We start from the raw sequence: 19,915 nt of genomic DNA, 5'->3' as shown, positions 1-19,915 counted from the left end.
TTCCCACCCCCTGCTGCAATAACAGATGCTGTTGATAATATTTCTGAATATTTAAAACATTTCTGTCATCTAAATTCATTATTTTAGGAGATTTTAACCGGGATTGTTTTACCCCGGCCTCTGATCATTTGAAGAATATTTGTTCGTCTTGGCTTTAACCTGACTTAGATGAATGTAAGAAACCCATCAAACCCCTCACTAATTTTGACAAACAAGTACTTATTTGCCTCCACAAGTACTTATTGAGTGGTGTCTTTGCTAATGACATCAGTGATCACTGTCCTATTGTATGTATTCAAGATACCAAACAGAAAAACATTGTTCTATTCTATTTTGATCTCTGGCAGACAAACACACCCCCTTTAAACACCTTTGAATGTAAAAATAGAACAATTAATTGGTTCTCTATAGAACTTTCAGATCTCATTATGATGCAAAAAAACAGCACTGGGCCAAGACTAGAAAAACTGACTCGATAGCTGATTGTTTCAGGCAATTGAGAAATAGATGTACTTCGTCATTTAGGAAAGTGATCCGTCTAAATTTGGGAAAACAGTTAACGCACTGAGGCGTGGAAATGCCTTTCCTGACTAAGCAAGTTGTGTCAGACTCTCGCATCATTACTGAGAAAAATGTGATGCTTTTAGTCAACATTTTATCTCTGCAGACTTTTTATTTGATCCTTTCACGCTGCAGCTTTCTGCTCCCTGAGTCATTGACATGTTTTTATCTGACGATGATCTCGGGTGCTTTCCCCAGGGTTTGAAAGACAGACCATGTCCTCCCTCTCCACAAAGGTGGTGACCCCTCCGACCTAAATAATTATCGCCCTACCTCGAAATGATCTTGGCTAGCAATGTTTTTACATCATTAATCAACTGTCAGCTTAGATCCTTCCTTGCCACGATATGTATTCTAAGAGTTATGAAACCAGTCTAGTTTCAGGACAGGTCATGGCACCATCTATGTTACAACCTTGGGTGTTAAATTATGTGGTAAAGGGTATGGCTCGGAGGAATGTGTGGCCCTGTTTATTGACTTATTGAAAGCTTTTGATATTGTTGACCACTATATTGATTCAAAGATTGTCTGCAATCAGTATGGATCAGAAAATGACTTGACAGACAGGACACAATGTGTTTTTGTGGTGGTGTTAAGTCAGGTTTTGACATTACAAAAGGTGTCCCACAGGGATCAATTTTAGGTCCTGTACTTTTTTGATATAAACACACCATTGGTTTTGTTTTTGACATACAGCTGTATGCAGATGACACTGTTGTGCATGCTATTGCCTCCATGGTTGACCAGGCTCTTTTGGAGATTTAATCTACCTTCATTGTTTTGCAGAAAGCCTTCGTTGAACTAAAATTGGTACTTAATGCAAGTAAAACCCATGTTCAGGGAGAGAGTATTTTAATAAAATAAATGGAATATAATACAAAACAAGAAACACTAAGAGTACACAGACATGAAACTGAAACAGACACAATAATGCCTGGGGAAGGAACCAAAGGGAGTGACATATATAGGGAAGGAACCAAAGGGAGTGACATATATAGGGAAGGAACCAAAGGGAGAGACATATATAGGGAAGGAACCAAAGGGAGTGACAGATATAGGGAAGGAACCAAAGGGAGAGACATATATAGGGAAGGAACCAAAGGGAGTGACAGATATAGGGAAGGAACCAAAGGGAGAGACATATATAGGGAAGGAACCAAAGGGAGTGACATTTATAGGGAAGGAACCAAAGGGAGTGACAGATATAGGGAAGGAACCAAAGGGAGTGACATATATAGGGAAGGAACCAAAGGGAGAGACATATATAGGGAAAGAACCAAAGGGAGTGACAGATATAGGGAAGGAACCAAAGGGAGAGACATATATAGGGAAGGAACCAAAGGGAGTGACAGATATAGGGAAGGAACCAAAGGGAGAGACATATATAGGGAAGGAACCAAAGGGAGAGACATATATAGGGAAGGAACCAAAGGGAGAGACATATATAGGGAAGGAACCAAAGGGAGAGACATATATAGGCAAGGAACCAAAGAGAGAGACATATATAGGGAAGGTAATCAGGGAGGTGATGGAGTCCAGGTGAGTCTGATGATGTGCAGGTGAGTGTAACGATGGTGACAGGTGTGCGCCATAACGAGCAGCCTAGAGGCCGGAGAGGGAGCACACGTGACATATATCTGATTCTCCAAATCACATCAAAATGTATGTGATGATTTATGCCCTCATTGATCGTGTCCCCGCTTATTCATATCTAGACATTTGGATTAACAAAAAGGTATCTTAAAAAAATGTATGTTGATGAGTTGGTCAAGAAATTAAGAATTGAAATGGGCTTATTTTATAGGAATAGACCATGTCTTTCATTAAATAGCAGAAAACAAAATCATGCAGCTGTCTTTTATCGATGGCGGTTATGATATCGTTTAGTACCTTGAGTGTGGCTGAGGTGGACCCGTGACCGGCTCGGAAACCAGATTGCACAGCGGAGAAGGTACGGTGGGATTCGAGATGGTCAGTGACCTGTTTGTTGACTTGGCTTTCGAAGACCTTAGATAGGCAGGGCAGGATGGATATAGGTCTGTAACAGTTTGGGTCCAGGGTGTCTCCCCCTTTGAAGAGGGGGATGACTGCGGCAGCTTTCCAATCCTTGGGGATCTCTGACGATATGAAAGAGAGGTTGAACAGGCTGGTAATAGGGGTTGCGACAATGGCGGCGGATAGTTTCAGAAATAGAGGGTCCAGATTGTCAAGCCCAGCTGATTTATACGGGTCCAGGTTTTGCAGCTCTTTCAGAACATCTGCTATCTGGATTTGGGTAAAGGAGAACCTGGAAGGGCTTGGGCGAGAAGCTGCGGTGGGGGCAGAGCTGTTGGCTGAGGTTGGAGTAGCCAGGCGGAAGGCATGGCCAGCCGTTGAGAAATGCTTGTTGAAGTTTTCAATAATCATGGATTTATCGGTGGTGACTGTGTTACCTAGCCTCAGTGCAGTGGGCAGCTGGGAGGAGGTGCTCTTGTTCTCCATGGACTTCACAGTGTCCCAGAACTTTTTGGAGTTGGAGCTACAGGATGCAAACTTCTGCCTGAAGAAGCTGGCCTTAGCTTTCCTGACTGACTGCGTGTTCCTGACTTCCCTGAACATATAAGTATCATAAGTATCATAATAATTGAAGAGCTCCACAAGGGGGCAGGGCAGAGCTATGTAGGCCAAATACAGGCCAATGCTATGGTCATGATAAGGCCAGCATGGGCAGCTTCAGGATACAACACAAGCTAATACTTATTTGATGCCATTAGCATTAACATTGTTTTACAGAACTAATTTAAAACCGTAGCTATATAAGCGCAAATGAGTATAACACCATAGAGGTTATTAAGTCAGTACCTTGTGTGGCCGCAGTTATAAAGGAACACATAGAACGCATTATGTTCCACACATAAATACGGTGTGCTACAGTAGAAATGACATAACACGATATACAGAAATTGGATAACAAGGTAATAATGCACTTACTTTGACACTTTGGCACACAGGAATTATTAGTAAGGAAAACAACAATAAGGCAATGCGGGCTCCAGGGGGAAAACGTTTGGGCAGGATCTGTTCTGACTGGAGATGTGCAAATGTCTGCATACAGTAAATTCATTCTATCATCACACGCATTAGAATCCTCACTCTGGGCGTTAGAGACATTTGGAATAGAGAACGACCGATAAATTGGCCAAGCCAATATATCAGGCCCGATATTGGCCTTTTCTAGTCTATCGGCCCTTCTCTATCGGCTTAGCCGATAGTCCCTCTACATAGCGAAGAAGCTGCTATGACAGCCGCCACTCAACCCCTGTGCCACAAGCACTGCACAAGATCTTCATCAACAGAGGCAAGCTAGCTCATTCTCCAACAGAAAGGAGCAGTATTGAGAAATGGATGAATTGACAGTGGCCTAAATCAAACTCCTGTTGAAAATATTAGTTTAGTTTTTCACTAATAATAAGGCTCGTGTCGACGTCCCGGGACATGCATGCAATAAGCAGGCTAGCTTAGCAGAAAGCTATGTGACAAGTTAGTAAAGATTACAATAACTAACCCTTTAATCTGTTGTGTTAGCTAGCTAGCTGGCTAGATAAACATGGTGCTAAGATTTTAGATAGGAGCTAATTGACAACTTTTTGTTCTACCAGATCCACGATGAGAAGGTTCTAGCTAGTGTATCCCTCTGTCCTTGGACTCTTGTTGGATGTAGTTGATCCGTTTATCAGGTCCCAAGCTCTCATGACTGTTATGATTATTTATTGACAAGTTACTTACAATTATCTTTATGCTTTAGGGCCATCTGTACCTGATAAAGCAGACCACGTGCAGAAGTAAGTCATCTGGCGCGAGAGACTCATTGGGAGGAAGAGACTAGCGCGCCAACATAGCAAACTAACTAGCTAGCTAGCTGATTATCATTTTGAACGCTGTCTGTGTGGGTGGACCATTTCAGTTTGTCCGTGATGTATACACCGAGGAACTTAAATCTTTCCACCTTCTCCATTACTGTCCCGTCAATGTGGATGGGGGTTGTTTCCTGAAGTCCACGAACATCTCCTTTGTTTTGTTGACGTTGAGCGAGAGGTTATTTTTCGGGGCCTCGGAGTGTGGTGTCAGGACAATAGCCTCTCACTCAACGTCAACAAAACAAAGGAGATGATCGTGGACCTCAGGAAATAGCAGAGGGAGCACTGAAAAACAGTTTCTATCTCAAGGCCATCAGACTGTTAAACAGCCATCACTAACATAGAGAGGCTGCTGCCTACAAACCGACTTGAAATCAATGGCCACTTTAATAAATGGATCACTAGTCACTTTAATGCCACTTTAATAATGTTTACATATCTTGCATTTGCTCATCTCATATGTACATATCGTATTTTATACCATCTATTGCATCTTGCCTATGCTGCTCTGTCATTGCTCATCCATATATTTATATTTTCTTATTCCTTTACTTAGATTTGTATGTATTAGGTAGTTGTTGTGGTATTGTTAGATTACATGTTAGATATTGCTGCACTAACAGAACTAGAAGTACAAGCATTTCGCTACACTCGCAATAACATCTGCTAACCATGTGTATGTGACCAATACATTTTTGGGGGGTGATTTGATTTAAATCACTAGTTCCAGACTTGTCTCCGTTCTGTCTGTTGTTACTTGGCTATCTGCCAAATGTTTCGTTTTTTACTTTTAAAACATTAATCTACATCTCCGTTTTTTCATCGCTAAACTTTTTTCATTCAACTTTCTCACCCCGGACGCTTTATCTGGGCTCCCAAGTGGTGCAGTGGTCTAAGGCACTGCATCTCAGTGCTAGAGGCGTCACTACAGACCCTGGTTCGATTCCAGGCTGTATCACAACTGGCCATGATTGGGAGTCCCATAGGGTGGCACACAACTGGCCCAGCGTCGTCCGTGTTTGGCCGGGGTAGGCTGTCATTGTAAATAAGAATTTGTTCATAACTGACTTTCCTAGTTAAATAAAGGTTCGATAAATAAATAAATAAATCTGGACATGGTTCGACAGGACCTCCACCACCCAAAAAAGCTAAGTAGTAATATTAACACTTTGCCATCAAATAATAGCAGTCGCTGTACTCATAATATACAGGAAAACTATGGTGAGGATAGACATGTTGCAATTGTTAGGCAAGGGCAATTTAAGTGTAGGAAAGGATGAACAGTGTCTGTGCCACCAGTAAGTACAGATATAAATCCCCCCACACAGTCCCCACAGCCTCTTCTGGAAAGAAAGCTTAGCTCAACTGGTGTCGCTCATTCAGCCGACAGAAACTTTCAACCAGTTCTCCCCATTAAGCAACGAATCGGAGTCAGAGGCCTAGCTTTCTCAGGTCTCTCCTCCACCCGTTACGGTCTGAGCTGCTTAAAAATATTCATACAGCGATCATACACTGTTTACCAGGGGGCAGGGCTACTGACGTTAAGGGTAATCTGAAGATGGTGCAGGCTAAGGCTAAAACTACCGAGAGTAGAGGGTTTTTGTTATCCACGTCAGCACCAACGATGTTGGGATGAAAAAGTCAGAGGTCACCAAGCGCAACATAGCTTCAGCGTGTAAATCAGCTAGAAAGATGTGTCGGCATCAAGTAATTGTCTCTAGCCCTCTCCCAGTTAGGGGGAGGGATGAGCTCTACAGCAGAGTTTCACAACTTAATCGTTGGTTGAAAACTGTTTTCTGCCCCTCCCAAAATATAGAATTTGTATATAATTGGTCCTCTTTCTGGGACTCACCTACAAACAGGACCAAGTCTTGCATGCTGAGGAGTGACGGATTCCATCCTAGCTGGAGGGGTACTCTCATCTTATCTACGAACATAGACAGGACTCTAACTCCTCTAGCTCCACAATGAGATAAGGTGCAGGCAGCAGGGCATTAGCGTAGTGGAGTCTGCCACTAACACAGTCAGTGTAGTCAGCTCAGCTATCTCTGTTGAACCCGCGACTGTGCCTCGATCTTGGTTGAGCAAAACAAAACATGGCGGTGTTCGCCTTAGAAATCCCACTGGAATAAAGACCTCCTTCATTCCTGTCATTATTGAAAGAGACTGTGATATCTCAAAATAGGGCTACTTAATGTTACATCCCTCACTTCTAAGGCAGTCATGGTCACTTAACTAATCACTGATCATAATCTTGATGTGATTGGCCTGACTGAAACATGGCTCAAGCCTGATGAATTTACTGTGTTAAATGAGGCCTCTCCTCCTGGTTACACTAGTGACCATATCCCCTGTGCATCCCACAAAGGTGGAGGTATTGCTAACATTTATGACAGCAAATTAAAATTTACACAAAAAAAAAGAAATGACTGTTTTCATCTTTTGAGCTTCTAGTCATGAAATCTATGCAGCCTACTCAATCACTTTTTATGGCTATTGTTTACAGGCCTCCTGGGTCGTATACAGCGTTCCTCACTGAGTTCCCTGAATTCCTAGCGGACCTTGTAGTCTTGGCAAACGATATTCAAATTTTTGATGACTTTAATATTAACATGGAAAAGTCCACAGACCCACTCCAAAAGTCTTTCTGAGCCATCATCGACTTAGTGGGTTTTGTCCAACATGTCTCTGGACATACTCATTGTGAAGGTGGTAAATCAAATTTGAATGGAGTCAGACCAAGGCTCTGCATCTGTCCTCATGCTCCTAGACCTTAGTGCTGCTTTTGAAACCATCAATCACCACATACTTTTGGAGATATTGGAAAACCTAATTGGTCTACATGGACAAATTCTCGCCTGGTTTAGAACTTATCTGTCGGAAAGATATCAGTTTGTCTCTGTGGATGGTTTGTAAATGTGACACACAAGAACTTGACTGGCCTGCACAGAGCCCTGACCTCAACCCCATCAAACACCTTTGGGAAGAATTGGAATACCGACTGTGAGCCAGGCCTCATCGACCAACATCAGTGCCCGACCTCACCAATACTCTTGTGGCTGAATGGAAGCAAGTCCCAGCAACAATGTTCCATCATCTTGTGGAAAGCCTTCCCAGAAGAGTGGAGGCTGTTATAGCAGCAAAGGGGGGACCAACTCCATATCAAGGTCAATGATTTTGGAATGAGATATTTGACAAGGAGGTGTCCACTTACACTGCATGGCAAAAAGTATCTTACATCAAGCCCCCCCCCCAAAAAAATCTGCCAATTTCTAAAATGTACATTTCTGTGAACATTTCTGTGAAACTGTGTACGTTTTACTTGTGGATATTGAAAATAAAAAAATTAACTCAAGCCAAGTCAATGTATTTGTCTACATGCTGACATTTTAAAAACTATGCAGATATTGGAGTAAACCTATTATGGGTTAAGACAAGAAACTATGATTAAGGGCCGATTAAAACATTGTATTTATAACAGTTGGTTTTACTATATCTAATATATAACCGAATCATTGATGGAGTAATAGATACAATAAATGCATGTCTTTAGTCTGCCCCTGCAAGCCGATCGGATAATGTGTCATGACACTCCCTCATCTGATTGGTCGAGTAGGCGGGCCTTCTGAATTTGTGGCTGTGGTAACTATTGATGACCCAGTGGACAGGTCAAGGGCAAGCATTTGTTAGTTCGTCCATCACTCCCGTGTAAGTGACCATTCTAGACACGCACCGCCTCTAAGCCCGTCCCCCACCAGCCTGAATCCAATCGCGAAAAAAGACCCAAAGACAACCAGACTTGAGAGAGCAACTTAAGAACTTGAGAGTGAAAACTTGACAAAGACGTGATGACTGTTCAACATTTTTAAATTAGTATTATTAACAGTGTATTTCATTATAAAACTGTCAAGTAAGATCAGAAGGATGGTTGGTTTGGCAAGCTAGCTAACCGGCTAGCATATGTTTTTTTAGCGGAGAAGCCCTAAGCAAGAGGACAGCAGAGATGTGGACAAATGCTCGGGAAGACTACAGGCTGCTTTAGAATACCACTGAGGTGCGGTGAGCCTTCCGGCAGCCCCATCGGCTGATGGGGCATCACCAGGTGGGTGCTGCGTGATCAGTGGTGGTCAAGGAGTAGCTTTCTAGCTACAGAGACCAGACTGCTCTGTTTAACGGCTCTGGACCACAGTCATATTGCTCCAAGACCAGACTGACCCTGATTGAGGCTCCCGAGGCTTACCCCTGGCTATGATCGTGATGCTCTCTCCCAAGAACATTTAGCATTTGATTTGTTTATTTAATTATTTGTTTATTTTTTGGGGCATGGACTGTACACCGCAATACAGTTTTTAGCTGCCAATGTTGTACACCATGACAAACTAAACTCTGAATACAGGGTGATTAGTTAAAACAGGACACCACTTGGTCCCTGTCCTCCAAATGGGAGGGTGGATGACACAGTGGCAGTGGATATCCTACACAAGGTGATAGGTGTCCTTTACCAAGGTCTTCCCCAACCATTATATACAATGTATAGGCCTTCATGTCAAGGTTTATTACTATATAAACTGTGTCAACACTGGACAGTTGGTTTGAATCTTTGTGTTATTATACAGTGAGTCGTTTGCACTACATTTCATGAAATAATGCATTTTTGCTAATGAATTATGCTTATTAACATGACAGTTGAATTATTAGCATTATTATTTTGCTCACTATGCACAATGTACAAAACATTAGGAACGCCTTCCTAATAATTGCACCCTTTTGTCCTCTGAACAGCTTGGACTCTGTGTTCCACAGGGATGCTGGCCCATGTTGACTCCAATGCTTCTCGCAGCTGGCTGGATGTCCTTTGGAACAGCGTTGCATTTCTTGACACACTCAAACCACTTTAAAAAGTTAAAAAGTTGTAAGCTTGCACCGCGCGACTGAGAGGTACCCAGCATCACGGCTTCATTGCTTCAGACCACCACAAGGGGGAGTTCGAGCACTCATTATGGATTTGGGTCCTAAGGTTTTTGGGACCCAAAAATGACCAATCATATCGAGTGGTTCCAATGACAAATTTGACACGATCCATCCGTCCCTGGTGACTTTCTTCAGCAAAGATGGCTGAAAATATTAAGGTGGAATAAAATTTGATTTGATATCAAATGCAAGTAATTATAACGTCATAATGAGTCAAGCAAAACATGTACAATTGAGAAGAATATGTTAGTTAATGTAGACAAAAGATTGTGCATATTGTTTTGTCATAAAGTTAATTTACGGAAATCGCTATTTAGCCGACTAGCTAACATTAGCCAGCTAGCTAGCTAGTGTTATGACAGGAGAATTGTATAATTTGTGTTGTTTAATGTTTTAGGGACTCCTGAGAAAACCAGAAAACCAGGCTGTTGTCATGTGAAACAGTGGATGTAAAGAATCTAGCTAGCGAAAGCATTTACTGCAAATTGAATGTACAATTGTGTAAGCTTGCCTTGCAATGCAGCTGAAGTACCATATGTAGCTAACTGTTTACTTGCTTATTGTGTAGTGGAGGATGAAAATAACTGTATGCCTATGGATGTGTAGCTAGCTACAGTATGTAGCCGATCTGTATGCCTATGGATGTGTAGCTAGCTACAGTATGTAGCCGATCTGTGTGTCTATGGATGTGTAGCTAACTACAGTATGTAGCCGATCTGTGTGCCTATGGATCTGTAGCTTGCTACAGTAAGTAGCCAATCTGTGTATGGACCCTCAAACTTTTGCTATGAATATTAGTTCAGAACCTATGAACCTCAGCTATCATAGTTGTATCAACTTCAAGTCTGAATGGCATTAATGAAGCCTATGGATTGAGTAGAATATAATAACTTTATTGTGCCAAGGATGCAAGTCCTATATACATGTACTGTAGTTATTACCACGCATTAGATCCCCACATTGTAGCCTGTACATTGAATATATTCACTGATCATGTAACTCTTCCTTGGCAAATAAAGGTGCGGTTCAGGTATAAATCTGAAACATTCTTTTTCAGTCATTTCAAACTCCATTATTTGAATGATGCTGTGTCTGCATGTATGTATTACAATTATACACTTCAACAGTGTTTACCACTCCTGCTCCTGGGACATCAATGATTACACATTGTAACTATGTAATAGACTAGAAACATGATTGATTTGTAATTCATAAATACAGGGAAAAAAACTATGCATATCTAACTCCCTTCATCGAGATTGATCTGAGGACACAGGATAGTATTTCAATTAAATACTTAATTTCATCCAGTGGAGAATGTGAAATGCTTTATTGAAAGAAGTTCATTATCCAGGTGTTATAAATACATAGATGCATGAAAATTATGATATTTGTAATATTATATTATAAATACAAGTTCAATATGTACTTCAATGCACATATGGTGTGCATTATAAAACGAGGAAGAGAGAGGTGTAGAAGACAGAAAGGAAAATAGATAAGAACTGCGCCAGACAGCATATGATTAATGAATTACAGTGCTACCCTAATATTCTCTCAGTTCATAACCAGCCTTGGGCCCCCAGTTGGCCCGAAGGTTATCTTAAGAGTGGGTGAGGTGGCGATGATGGGACTGGCTTCCTCTCTCACATCAAAACGTACCTGCAGGCGAGAGACAGATGGATAGAAAGAGCATGATTAAGCCTCGTTTTTTTATTCTAACACGGTCGGTCATCATAATCATCAGGAGGTGAAATGCAAAACTGACCCTGGATCATTAAGTCTGGGACTACTACATCTCTGTCTGTATTTCAATGTAAAGCATCTCCTTAATAACCTCTCACCTATGATAATGCTGTGCCCTCTATGTCAGCCAGTTCAGATCCAGGAGGGGTTTATCAATACAGCTGATATAACCTAGAGGATTTAGGGAGAAGGGGGAGAGGGATGAAGTAAATTAGAGAGACTTATTGTGCGTGTGTTGTCTCACCTGGTGTCCACACTAAGTGACTACAGAGTACTTTATGCTGAAAAACAGACACAAGGACAAACAATAGAAGATGATGTCAATAGAAGATACTGTATGTGACGCAGACACCTATCGGAGTGTACCTGAAACATTTAAATATAGAGAGCTATGTGTCTCATCACTTGGTTATTGCAAGGCTAACACCCAGGGAAATCATGACTTGGCAGCAACAGGATGTCTGTGTTTATGTGGTGTAAATCTGAAAATTAGCAGCTGACATCTTAAAGGTTTTTTAATAAATGCATGTGAGACAGGTTCCATGTACAACAAGACAGGCAGAGATGGAGAAAAATAACACAGAACATTTCAATTACCTCTGGTTATGGACTCTTTCGCCACAGTAAAGCTTCCCCGGCCTGTTCCTCGGACAGTGAACATCTGGAAATATCTACATTTTCGACCCCTTGATCAGCTCGCTCTCTGAAAGTAAAGAAAATTGCTTATTTTTTGTAGATATGAAAAGAATAATTGAGATATAAAGCAGCAGATGTAATTTTCAGGATACGTCAACACAGCACAGAAAGCTTAACACCAGACTGGTATTGTGGTTGTTCATTAGGTGATGGGAAATATGCAATGATACCTGCACCATCTACACGCTGCAAAAACTCTTCGTGACAGACATATTGTGTTCTTTCATCCTTCTGTAAATAAAGCTAACCGTTACACTGTCATGAAATATGATTATATATCAGCTATGAAACAAATATGACATGGCCTGCTTATGAGTTGCCATGAAAGAAAGTTAGATTAATTCAACATTCGTAGTTAAATGCTTTTGATTAGCTTGAGAATAATAATTGCATGATTTATCATTCTACGGTGTGCATGTATGTAATATAGTAGAATGTTATGAACATACACTGAATCATAGGAGCTAACTGCTAGCTATGTAAAAGTTGGATGGAAGAACGCCCAGTGCTGCTTACCTGAGATTCCATCATCACATAGTCCCCTTCTTCGTAGGTGTCCGCTATGACTTCCTTTGTGTCGGAAAAAAGTTGCTTTCAGAACAATTGCTCTCGACAAAAAGACACAAATGTACCCCCATAGCATATAACAATTTGCCTGTGAATAACCACACCTTCATACAAACCTGCTACTGTATGCAGAATTCTTGACTCACGACCGACGATGCTGCCATATCCTGCCAGCACGCCCACAAGTGAGCCACTCAGGCGCAGAATGATGACGCGTGGAAGAGGGAAAGGAACGAGATGGGAACAACAAACATTTGTTGCAAGTTGGGGAGGGGGGCTAATAGCTGAACAATAGACTATGCAACCTTTACTAAAGAATAGTCTAATTTCCGAGGTAGTTGTGAAAAAACAAAACAGTTTTGCCCTAATGACCAAGGGATAGCTTGCTACTCAATGTAATAAAGTAATGACTTTTCAAATAAGTTACCTTACACATTATGTTGGCTGACAATTTGTTAGCTACTCTGTCCTTACGAACCACATAGCACATCATTACAGCAGTACGTAATGGTATGTTGGCTATCTACCTAATGTTAGTAGTTATACATCAAACTTGCCAGGATATTAACTATAGGCTATCTGACTACCCAACGTTTATTGACTTGATTATTCCCATCATTCTTAGCTTAGCTAAATGGTATAGTCATTGTGAGTTCTCAATGGACATTTGGGTGCTTTCATAAATTCGCTCTGGCCATCTACACCGATTTCAGAGCACTCTCGTCTGAGTGTACCAGAGCACAGAATAATGAACTTACTCAACACTGGTTGAATATGGCCAGTGTCAGTAAAGTCAGCAAAAATGCGTAATTAAATTGTTTCCAGCAGCACAGTCACCAATGCTCGGGGTAACACGAAAACTGCCTGACTAGCTCTGCTTGAGCAAGTAAATTTGTGTCTGGAAGTAGCTAACCAACGTTAGCTTGACTGCCATTGTAAGGCCAGAATGCTCAAATCAACACTACTCATCGGCCTGAACGTCCTGAACGTCCAGTGTGCGCACCTGAATTTACAAACTGACAATGCTCAGAATTTATGGGCGTTGTACAGCGCCATATTTTCTGCTCCATCCTAACGGAAACCCAGAGGGTTTTTCATTTTTCATAGAATAGAATCACTGTAATATTAATCAAATGAATTAAGCAAGTACCAGTCAGAAGTTTGGACACGCTTACTCATTCCAGTATTGTTATTTTTACTATTTTCTACATTGTAAAATAATAGTGAAGGCATCACAACTACGAAATAACACCGATCTCCCGTGTGCCCTGCATTCTGTAGTACAGACATAGCCTGCTCTCCCTTATGTAAGGAATTAGGCACTTTCCCATGTTTACTACAGTATGTATTGTAGACTGCACAGTAGCCTAATAAACAAATAAACACATTTCGTAAAATAATACTCTTTCAAATTGCAGAGGTTGATTTAATTATGGATCCATAACGAATTACTATGGGAATAAATATAACTGATTTACAGAAATATTGGAAAAAAGTTGTCTCTTGAAGGTAAACAATTTAAAATCCTCCAATCCTGTAGCCTACTCCCGACCGTCATGTTGTACAGCAGGATATTTTCCATTCCATCCTAACGGAAACCCTGAGGGTTTCATTTTTTCTCTGAATAGAAACACCATAATATTAACCTCTTGAAACTAGGAGGCACTATTTTCATTTTTGGAAAAATAACGTAAACGGGCTATTTTTCAGGACCAGATAATAGAATATGCATATAATTAACAGCTTAAGATAGAAAACACTCTAAAGTTTCCAAAACTGTAAAAATATTGTCCGTGAGTATAACAGAACTGATATTGCAGGCAAAAGCCTGCAGAAAAATCCAATCAGGAAGTGACTCTTATTTAGAAACCTCTGCGTCCCTATTGAGCAGTGAAAGGGATATCAACCAGATTCCTTCTTCTATGGCTTCCCTAATGTGTCTAGTGTCACAAGACATAGTTTCAGGCTTTTATTTTGAAAAATGAGCGTGAGCGACAACATTGCGTCAGTGGTCAGCTGGTGGCTCTCAGAGCGATTTGTGCGTAATAGACAAATGCGGCCATTGTTTATCTCGCTCCTACTAATAAGCCATGTTTCTGTCAATATTATAGATCTAATTTGGAATCTTCTTCGGCGTTGTTGCGACTGCAGTTTCCGGTGGATTTCTCAACCAAACGTGAAGAACAAACGGAGGTATTTCGGCTATAAAAATAATCTTTATGGAACAAAATGAACATTTGCAGTCTAACTGGGAGTCTCGTCAGTGAAAACATCCGGAGATCATAAAAGATATACGGTTAATTTGGTTGCTTTTATGATTTTCGTGACCAAGCTTCCTGCTGCTAGCTGGACATAATGCTATACTAGGCTATCGATAAACTTACACAAACGCATGTCTTGCTTTGGCTGTACAGCATAATTTCAAAATCTGAGACGACAGGGTGATTAACAAAAGGCTAAGTTGTGTTTCACTATATTTCACTTGTGATTTCATGAATATTAATATTTTCTAGTAATATTTTTTGTCCGTTGCGTTATGCTAATTAGTGTCAGTTGATGACAATTCTCCCGGATCCGGGATGGGTAGTTTAATCAAATTAATTAAGCTAAATTTCTTAAAATCAATCACATGTACTATGTTTTACAAAAAAGTTTTTAAATTCTCTGGTAATGCCAATACGGAATACTTTCAAATGCTTCTCAAAGCTGCCCTCTGGTGGTCAAACTAGAAATAACTTGCAGTAACAAAAAATGGCTGACAATTTAATGACGTGCCACAGAATTCTGCGGCAGCACGCAAGGTGTGGAACCACTGTACCATACCCCATTCAAAGGCACTTAAATCTTTTGTCTTGCCCATTCACCCTCTGAATGGATGAATACACAAACCATGTCTTTAACCTGTCTCCTCCTCTTCATCTACACTGATGAAAGTGGATTTAACAGGCGACATCAATAAGGGATCATAGCTTTCACCTGGATTCACCTGTCATAGAAAGAGCAGGTGTTCCTAATGCTTTGTTCACTCATTGTATGTGCTTTTTTTCAATTAGTAAAATTTTGCCATTGAACATTATTATACTTTTTTTTTGCATTAGTGCGTCTTGCTGTTGTTTTGGTCCTGATTAGAAAGAAGGTATTGTCATGGCTTATTTGTTTAGAGGTACTTGGAGAAACCAATCCAATGCCCTCCACATTGTCTGTGGGCCTTGACGCCCTCCAGAAGGAAACACTGCCACCTCACCCGTTTCATGCATGAAAACGCAGCAGGGGCACTTGTGGCATTTCAATGTATTTTTTATATTCACCATCACTCGAAATCCCATGAGTGCCCCTGCTTGCCTTTACCGGAAATACAGAAGAAGTATGACATTTTAGGGCACTGGAGTCTACCTATAGCCTGCTCTCAGATCTGTTTGTACTGTCTAGCCAACTCCTATGGTCCACAGGGGCTATACAACACAAACAGAACTGGGACCAGACTAATCTACCTCCACAATGTCCCACCTGTTTCCCAATGGCCTCCAGGTCCCTGTCACGCACAAAGTCCTCCCTCAGCTGTACCCGGGTAAGCCTGGTGCTGTGCGGGTCCGAGAACAGCTGGAAGAAGCCGTCCTGCGGCTCAAAGTTACTGTCCATATGGACCAGCTCCGTGTATCTGTGAAGATGGATACATAAAACAGCAGACAAATAATTATTCCAGACATAAGATCAAATTGACATACAGTATCAAACTATGGTTGGCATTTGACAATTCATTTACATTGAGATTTGAAGCAAATCATAAATCAATGCTCATGAGCTGCTGCTAATAAAGTGATTGATCATGAAAGCATCCTTGACACCTCATAAGACCATAGCAACATAATGTGAAAAATTAGACAAACCAACAAGCAAAACCAGTCTGACAGTGCTTAATTGAACATTAGGATTAGCACCCATTACAAATCCCAATTATACGTACGTGTTGACCAGCTTGTCACAGATCTCGCTGGGCAGGAAGACGTCAGAGCGCAGGCAGAGCTTGTTCCTCTCTCCCAGGTAGCACATGGTCCTCCTCAGGTTCCTCAGGCAGAAGGCTGTGGTCAGTGCCATGAGGCTGTCAGGGTTGTCCCCTGCCTTGGCTGCCATGTCGGCTGCTGCTTCTCCCTTCCCCTCTGTTTGACAACAACAGGGCAAAGCAGGTGGCCTCAGGAGGTAGGTGCCGGGAAGCTCTCAAAGGGTAGGCATCGGGATAGATGAGGTGGTCACAGAAGAGGCAGTGTGCTCAAGACCTCCTTAACTCCGGGGTTAGGTCTACAAGAAGCTGCTGGAGACAAAGACAAGTTGTTGTCATTGGGATACTTGACATTGCTTTGATAGAAATATCAAAAAGTATATACTTCATGTTTAAGGAAATGACAATTACAGTCTAATGACGCAAGTTATTATCATAAACTCATTGTTAACACTGTAAATCGTGTCATAAAAAAAAGTATGATTAAGACTGTAAACAAAGTATTTGGCTAGCTAGTTGGCTAAATAAAGCAAGCGTTTCCATTTGAGCAACATCTAAACAAGTGGGACTTGGCAGGTGAAATTCGTACCAGTTTGTCTGCTACATGGCCAAACTAAATGGATTTAGGACAATCCAAATGGCAACACATGTAATGACAGGCTTCGCTTCCATAACATTAATGTGATTCTTTCAATTAAGAATGTTTGCGGAAACTAGCTTAAATATTTAGCTAGATAGCTAACTGCTTAGCTACTTCTGAATCATTAACGTTAGCTAGCTACATTTGATGGCAGTAGTTAACTAAGTTACCGAACTACAAACACCTCGACAAAATCGATCAAGTACAAATGAGTATGTCAAGTAGCTAGTGGCTAGCCACGCCATGGAAGGGGTGAAACATGCTAGCTGAGGAACGCTCAACTCAATTCCCGTCTATCGAGGCGGAGCTGAATAACCTTGTTGATAACTGACCGCGCGATTTACTAGCGACATTATTGGGTCGCCATCGGTTGATACTTGTAAAAACGTCAATTTTGTAAACGCTTACCTGTACAACTGCGGCATGAAATTTGGATTTTTAATAAAAATGTATGGAATACTAAAATCGCCGACTTTATCCTCATTTATGTTGTTCAATTCGGCGCCAATTGAATCTCAGCTTACATAGTAACTTTCAAGCCGTTATGTCTCAACCAATTAGAAAAAAGTCGGTGCTTGTATTCGATAACATATTTTATTAGAAGTATGAATTTCAACCATGACATATAGCTATTTTGCTAAATAACGTTCGTTAGCTACATCAAATCCATTGCTGGCTAGCTCAGCAACTGTAACTCGCGTTAATTAGATTCATTAGCTAGCTTGTGACTAAATGTTTGGCGATCTAGCTAGCTTTAGACAGGATTTGTCAACATTGCTCATTTGCAGTTTATCGGACACTGTCATACCTTAGCTTTGCACACGGGTAGTTCTTTGGTTGATTCAATTCATTTATGGTTTAATCATTTATATTCTCCTCTGTTTTTCGTGTTCGTCTGATGTCAACAAAACAACATCGTCTTCCGGTTCATCTGTGTTGTTATGAATTGCTTCCTGCTTCAGTAGAATATTATGTTAATTATTTCCCATTTAATTTTAAGAAAGCATATTGTTGCATGATCACTGTTAATTAAATTCTCTCCACATTCTGGATAAGGAAGGTAGCGGACTATTTGCATTGACACCCTTATTTTATTCTTATCTATTCATATTTTATTTTTTTTGCACTGACTCGATGTACAGTCACTTGACTCTAAGCACACACACTGTCCAGTGGAGGCTGCTGAGAGTAGGACGGCTCATAGTAATGGCTGGAATGAAGTCAATGGAATGGTATCAACCACATAGAAACCACATCTTTGATGTGTTTGATACCATTCCTCTCCTCAGCAGCCTCCACGGAAACACAGACACACGCTCTCTGTTTATTAACTATGCAGTCAATTTACCCCTAACTACATGTACAATTACCTCGACTACCCTGTACTCCTGCACATTGACTTGGTTCAGGTACCACTTCTATATAGACTCATTATTGTTATTTCAAATCAAAGTTTATTTGTTATTTACAAGCCCTAACCAACAGTGCAATTTTTAAGTAAAAAAATAAGGTATTAGGTAAACAATAGATGAGTAAAGAAATACAGAATAAAATAAAAACTGTAAAATGACAGTGAAAATAACAGTAGCATGGTGGTACCGGTACAGAGTCAATGTGCGGGGGCACCGGTTAGTCGGACTAATTGAGGTAATGTGTACATGTAGATATAGTTAAAATGACTATGCATAGATGATAAACAGAGAGTAGCAGCAGCGTAAAAGAGGGAGTTGGCGGGTGGGTGGACAGAATGCAAATAGTCCGGGAAGCCAATGTGCGGAGGGCACGGGTAGTCTGGCTAATTGAGGTAATATCTACGTGAATGTATTTTTACTGTGTTACTAGTTTGCCTTTAGTTTATTTAGCAAATTGGTCTTACTTTAAAAAAAACTCTGCATTGTTGGTTAAGGGCTCCTAAGTAAGCATTTCATGGTAATACAATTTGTTTAATGTTTAGCTATCTCAAACTGATGAGTTTTAATGAACTTAATGAACTTGTAGCCAGGTCTGGCATAGCATACACTACACAAAATATGTGCATAGTTACTGAAATAAGCTATTCTAATTATTATTTACATTGAATAATGCAAAGTAGAAGAATAACGATTGATTATGGTGAGATGGCATAACAAAAAAATTAGCAGTGGTAACCCTAGCCCTAATTCATAAGTCAAATTCCATTAGGCCATTGGTACACTTTAAAAATATATTTTTTATTTATTTCACCTTTATTTAACCAGGTAGGCTAGTTGTAAACAAGTTCTCATTTACAACTGCGACCTGGCCAAGATATAGCAAAGCAGTGTGACAAAAACAACAACATAGAGTTACACATGGGATAAACAAATGTACAGTCAATAACACAATAGAAAATCTGTATACAGTAAGGAGGTAAGGCCATAGGCCATAGTGACAAAGTCATTACAATTTAGCAATTAACACTGGAGTGATAGATGTGCAGATGAAGATGTGCAAGTAGAAATATCGTTGTGCAAAGAGCAGGAAAAAAAATAAAAAATATGGGGATGAGGTAGGTAGTTGGTTGGATGGGCTATTTATAGATGGGCTGTGTCCAGCTGCAGCGATCGGTAAGCTGCTCTGACAGCCGATGCTTGAAGTTAGTGAGGGAGATATAAGTCTCCAACTTCAGTGATTTTTGCAATTCGTTCCAGTCATTGGCAGCAGAGAACTGGAAGGAAAGGCGGCCAAAGCAGGTGTTGGCTTTGGGAACTACCAGTGAAATATCAAATCAAATATATTTATATAGCCCTTCGTACATCAGCTGATACCTCAAAGTGCTGTACAGAAACCCAGCCTAAAACCCCAAACAGCAAGCAATGCAGG

General features: G+C 40.7%; 1 protein-coding gene and 1 long non-coding RNA gene across 5 annotated transcripts in view; one reads left to right on the top strand and one right to left on the bottom strand.

Annotated features, from left to right (window-relative positions):
- Positions 1–18,000, bottom strand: part of LOC135544734 (protein zer-1 homolog) — a 50,575-nt gene extending 32,575 nt beyond the window's left edge. For 2 of the 3 annotated variants that reach the window (XM_064972597.1, XM_064972599.1), the window contains exons 1-3: positions 17,883–18,000; positions 16,402–16,746; positions 15,945–16,095 (exon numbers count right to left, since the gene is read on the bottom strand). In XM_064972597.1, the coding sequence (XP_064828669.1) occupies positions 15,945–16,095; positions 16,402–16,568 (318 nt within the window). In that variant the 5' untranslated portion in view covers positions 16,569–16,746; positions 17,883–18,000. The remainder of the gene's footprint in view (positions 1–15,944; positions 16,096–16,401; positions 16,747–17,882) is intronic. The other variant, XM_064972598.1, reaches the window with a different exon arrangement.
- Positions 8,217–10,465, top strand: LOC135544735 (uncharacterized). 2 transcript variants are annotated; one of them, XR_010456370.1, is made up of 2 exons: positions 8,217–8,559; positions 9,240–10,465. It is a non-coding gene; the product is annotated as an uncharacterized LOC135544735 (long non-coding RNA). The 2 variants fall into 2 exon arrangements; XR_010456369.1 differs by having other exon boundaries at positions 8,217–9,072.
- Positions 18,001–19,915: the final 1,915 nt, after the last annotated feature.

The sequence above is a fragment of the Oncorhynchus masou genome, chromosome 8 (genome assembly GCF_036934945.1).
Source record: "Oncorhynchus masou masou isolate Uvic2021 chromosome 8, UVic_Omas_1.1, whole genome shotgun sequence".
Classification (NCBI taxonomy): Eukaryota; Metazoa; Chordata; class Actinopteri; order Salmoniformes; family Salmonidae; genus Oncorhynchus; species Oncorhynchus masou.
Note: the sequence above shows the minus strand (reverse complement) of the source record. Positions and strands in the feature narration are given on the sequence as shown.